This window comes from Pteropus alecto, unplaced genomic scaffold (assembly GCF_000325575.1).
Source record: "Pteropus alecto unplaced genomic scaffold, ASM32557v1 scaffold761, whole genome shotgun sequence".
Classification (NCBI taxonomy): Eukaryota; Metazoa; Chordata; class Mammalia; order Chiroptera; family Pteropodidae; genus Pteropus; species Pteropus alecto.
Window position 1 is genome coordinate 1375402 of NW_006431558.1, and position 5268 is coordinate 1380669.

Genomic DNA, 5268 nt, shown 5'->3' on the forward strand with positions numbered 1-5268 from the left:
TGAGATAGAAAATGTCATCAACATGGTTGTCCAGCTTCTCTTAGAATGAATCTTTCATGATATGAGTAGTGTATCCGTGGGGGAATCTTATAAACTTCAAACTTATAGGCAACATTTTAAAATCTATGCTCAGATGCAGAGCATATACATGAACCAATACCATGACCCGCTACACACTACTTCATGGGTAGAGGTGGACTTACTTTTCAGAGGAGGGGAAAAAATCAAGGCTTTCTTCAAGATGAATATATTAAAAATTTAAAAGTAAATTATGAAATCTGAGTGGTGGTTTAGAAATGCTAAATCTATACTATCCTGAAGCTCTAAAGATGATTGGTCATGAGTCATTTCAGTAATCAGAAGATCTGAACTCAAATTTTCTCTTTCCCATGCACTGTGTACTTCTTGTCCACAATATAACCTAACTTTTCCTGTTTCTCTATACATAAATAAAGTGATTGTATGATCTAACTCATCAGGAATTTGACAAGCCATTTGGATGATTCTGGGCATGCCAAAATTTGGGGACCATACTCTACAAGAGAGATCGAATAACTTTATTCTCATTTTTTTGTTTGTTTGAAGAAAGGAATATTTCTGAAGAAAATTCTGAGTCTTGTTCTTTGTTTCAGTCTCAGCACTTGTGCAAGGTGGGAAACAGAGCTGGTGATCAATAAATATGTGGGCCAATAAGGGATTAGAGGAAACAGAAAGAGTGAGAGGTGATGATGGCAGGAAAAAATAGCAGAGGGAAAGATTTGATTATTATCTTGGGTTCACAATATACATAGAGGTTCTTTTTTTCTTTCTATTTAAGCACTGGTTCTCAAACTTGAGCATGTATGAAATTCATCTAGAGGGCTTGTTAAAACAGGCTGCTGGCCATCACCCTCATAGTTTATCGGCAGTAAATCTGAAGAAGTATCAAGAATTTACTTTTCTATCAAGTTCCTTTTTGATGCTGCTGCTACCCCTGGGACCATTCATTGTATTTGATTTTCACTTCATCTTTTCCATCAGATTCACCAACAACCAAACAGAAGTTTCAGAATTCCTACTCCTGGGATTGACAGATGATCCAGAACTATAGCCCCACCTCTTCTGCCTGTTCCTGACCATGTACCTAGCCACCATTCTGGGAAACCTTCTCGTTGTCCTGGCTGTTAGCTCTGACTCCCACCTGCACACCCCCACATATTTCTTTCTCTGCAATCCATCCTTTACTGGCATCTGTATAAGCACTGTGCTGCTGTAGGTTTGAGGTACTGAAGTAAAGGATATGAGGCTCGGGCAGTTGGAAGAAAATGTGGGGAGCCGTATGCATTGCAATATAGCTCTTTATTCCAGCAAGGGCACAGCCAGCCTCACAGGGCGGCGTTGCTTTTATATACATGGGTTAACAATAGCGGCACAATGCCAAGTTATAGGAGCCTGCACATGTGTAGTGGGCACATGGTTACATAAGGGGAGAAGTGCTGACTCACCTCCACTCAGAAGCTGCTAAGGATGTCGGCTGGGAGCCTGACTGCAGCCATCTTTCTTTCTCCTCACAAGCACAATCACCTTCCCAGAGGTGCTGGTAAACATACAAGCACAAAATCAGAGCATCACTTTTATAGGTTGCTTCATCCAGATTGGCTTTGTTGTGGTTTTGGGTGGATTTGAGAATTTTCTCCTTACAGTAATGGCCTATGACCACTATGTGGCCATTTGTCACCCCTTGAGGTATACGGTTATCATGAATCCTCATCTCTGTGTTCTGCTGACTGTACTTTCTATGTTCCCTAGTGCTGTGTTTTCCATAATTCACGGTCTGATGGTGCTGCATCTGTCCTTCTGTGAGACTGTGGTCATATTTTGAGACTAACTTCCACCTGACCCCATGGTAGGGTCATGTCAATTGCTCCCTGACATTAGGCCTATAGTGAAGTAAGGGAGCTGGGCTTTTATGGACGTATTTAGTCATTAATGTGATTGTTCGCTGGTAAACCATATTCTTTTTAGAAACATTAGCAGCTACCATACTCAGTTTCATTACCTATGAAATTTGCATAATTAGATTATAGCAGTGGTTTAAGATGATAGTAAGGTATTTGAACTTTATCAGTGAGGAAGCCTTCAGTTCTGATAAGAAAAAAATCTCTAACTCTAATGGGCCCAAACAATAAAGAGAATTAGCTTTCATGACAAGAACTTTAGGGGTAAGAAATGCATAGGAACAGGGGAGTAGAGATTTATTCAATCTTCCATGTGTTGTCTTGTCCTAGGACTGGTTCTCCCCAGAGTTATCAGGTGGTGGTGTCAGATGGAGATGTCATAATAGGACATGATTCCCAGGGAAGAACTCTGACTGTCCTTCTTGGGGTCAGATGATTATGGATTTTTCATGGAATAACCAGAAGATATCTCTTAGTGGGTAAATAGGGGCCCTCAAAATGATATGTCCACATCCTATTTTCCCTAATTTATTAACATTATATGATAACTGGTGAATGTTACTTAGTCAGAATTTGGGTACTTATAGAGGATGACCCTTAACCCTTACATGTTATATCAGTAGGCCCTAAATATAATCAAGTGTATGTTTATAAGTTAAAACGAAGAAAAATGACACAGAGAGATGGAGGAGGTAAGGTAACCACAGCAACAGAAATTGAATTGCTGCAGCCAGTATTTGATTTCCTGTATTTGATCAATTTTTCCACCTGTTTTGAGATATATTTGTATATAACACATAAAATTAAGGTGTAATAATGTGTTAGTCTGACACATTTGTATATGAGAAAATGATGACCATCACAGCATTAGCTAAAATCTCCAATTTGTCACATAATTACCATTTCTTTTTGTGGTAAGAACATTTAAGATCTACTCTGTTACCAATATTTAAGTATATAATACAGCATTATTAGCTATAATCATAATGCTGTACATTATATCTTCAGAACTTAATCTTATAACTAGAAGTTTGTGCCCTTTAACCAACATTTCCCCATTTCTCTTGCCTCTCGTGCCCTGGTAATCAACACTCTACTCTCTAGTTCAATGAGTCTGGCTTTTTAAGATTCCACATATAAATGATATTATATAGCCTGAGTTATTTCAGTTAGCATAATACCTTCAAGTTTTATCCAAGTTGTTACAAATAGCAGGATCTTCTTTCTTATAGCATCTTATATATAACATCTTTTTTATCCATTCATGTGTTGATAAACACTTACTTAGGTTATTTCCACAATTTCAGTTATTGTGATAGTGCTGCCTTGAACATGGGCATACAGATATTTCTACGACATTCCAATTTCAGTTTCTTTGGATATATACATAGCAGTAGGATTGTTGGATCACATGGCACATTATCATTTAATAAAATTTCGTATATATAGGTGAGGTTTTACTTGGTGCTATTTTCCTATCTGTTCTAGAACCAAACCACTTAGTTAATATAGCTCCATATTATCTTGATATTTGGTAAGGCAAATACTGCATTTTGTTCTTATTTGTCATCAAGTGAAATAATCTTCCTCTATTGCTCTTTCATATAAATTTTAAAATCAGCTTCTCAAATACAATAAAATCCTGGATTTGCTTTAAATCTAAAAAGCTATTGTGTATGTGGGGGGCAATTGATATCTCTATGATATTGTGTATATCTATCCAAAATTAAAATATTCTTTTCATTTTTTAGGTCTTTTGTGTCCTTCAGTAGTAAAATGTTATTGATTTTTCCACAATGTTCTTTCACATCTTAGAACCCTTTCCAGATATTTATTTAATGTTTTGTTAGCGTCTTTTAGAAATCACACTTTCTAAATAAATTTTGCTTCGTAAATTCATACAATTAATATTTGTATAGTATTTTTATTTCTGCAAACTCACTGCATTCTATTATTCTTTTTGATAAATTATCTATAGATTCTTGGCATTGTCTACCTGGATGTTAATATTATCTGTTAATAGTTGCATGTTTATTTCTTCTCAATGACTTAAACCCAAACTATGTTGTTTATATAAAAGTATCATTAGTAAGTATCTGTTATATACTGTTCTTTATTTTAAAGAGTATTTTGAGTATTTGACCATTAAGTATTTCATATACTGCAGATTATTTCTGAAATACCCTCTTTGGAGTTAAGGTAGATTCTTCTATTCTCACATCACTATTTTTATCATTATGAAAGGATATTGTACTATATTCAAATGCTTTTCCTCCATTTCTTGAAAATAATCATATGTTTGGGTCTTTACTAAATAATATGTCAAATCATAGTCAAGATTCTAATACACACATTTATTCATTCATTCAACAAATATGAATTGAGAGTACACAGGGGCCAGGCTGATGAAACCATGTACAGAGAATGTGCTTCCTTGAGAGGAGAAACAGGTGAGATACAAGAGAGATAAGTGTGAGACACTGTGATATGACATCCTCAGGCTCTTTTATGAAAGAAGCAGTTATTACCCAGCTTCTAGGCGTGCTGCTGGCAGACAGCCCTTTATTGTCAGCCCCCTTTGGGTCAACCTCTCAGAAGAGAACCAACACACCCAAAGTCACTCCGCCTTTGGAGGGCTGCATGTAATGACTGAGCAGTGCAGGTGTTAAGACCCGGACTCCTCACCTCAAATTGGAAAAACTCGAAGGGACGTTGTAGCTATAGAACTTCCTGCAGAGCCAGGGGAGTTTGACATTACACTCCACTTTCTCCCTGACCAATTCTATGTTCTTCCCTTTTCTTCTACAGGAACTTATCTGAGGCGAACTCCCCAATAAACTCATTTGTGCTAATCTTGGTCTTCATGTCTCCCTCCCAATGGACTAATCTGATGCTGCACGAAAAATTTCAATTCATAGATGGCTGTAGGTACTATGTAGAATATAGCCCTCCATGATGGTGAGAATATGTAAAAGTGTTGCAAATTTACATAGGAGGGCAAGGAGACTCTTGAGAAATTAACATTTTAATTAAAATTTGAAGAGACATAAACAATGTGGTTAGACAGAACAAAAAAACACCCTTATATTCCTGAAGCAAAACTAAATATGGCAGAGGGTAGTATTCATTTATATTCTTTGTTAGATTGGATTTTGTGAAATTTTGTTAGTAATTTTATAGAAGTAAGAGTACCTGTGATTTCTTCTGCAAAACTTCTATTCTTTGGGCATCTAGGTTTTATTGACCTTAGAAAATGAGAGAGGGTATTCTTTTCCTTCTATTTTCTAAAACCATTATTCATTTTTTAAGGTTTTATTTATTATTTTTTCTT

At 36.3% G+C, this 5268-nt stretch overlaps 1 protein-coding gene across 1 annotated transcript; it reads left to right on the forward strand.

Moving 5' to 3' along the window:
* The first annotated feature begins 838 nt into the window (after positions 1 to 838).
* LOC102884798 (olfactory receptor 7G2-like) lies at positions 839 to 1861 on the forward strand. Its single transcript, XM_015598003.1, is given in 2 exon segments — positions 839 to 1251; positions 1555 to 1861. Coding segments are annotated over 2 exon segments (720 nt in total).
* Positions 1862 to 5268: the final 3407 nt, after the last annotated feature.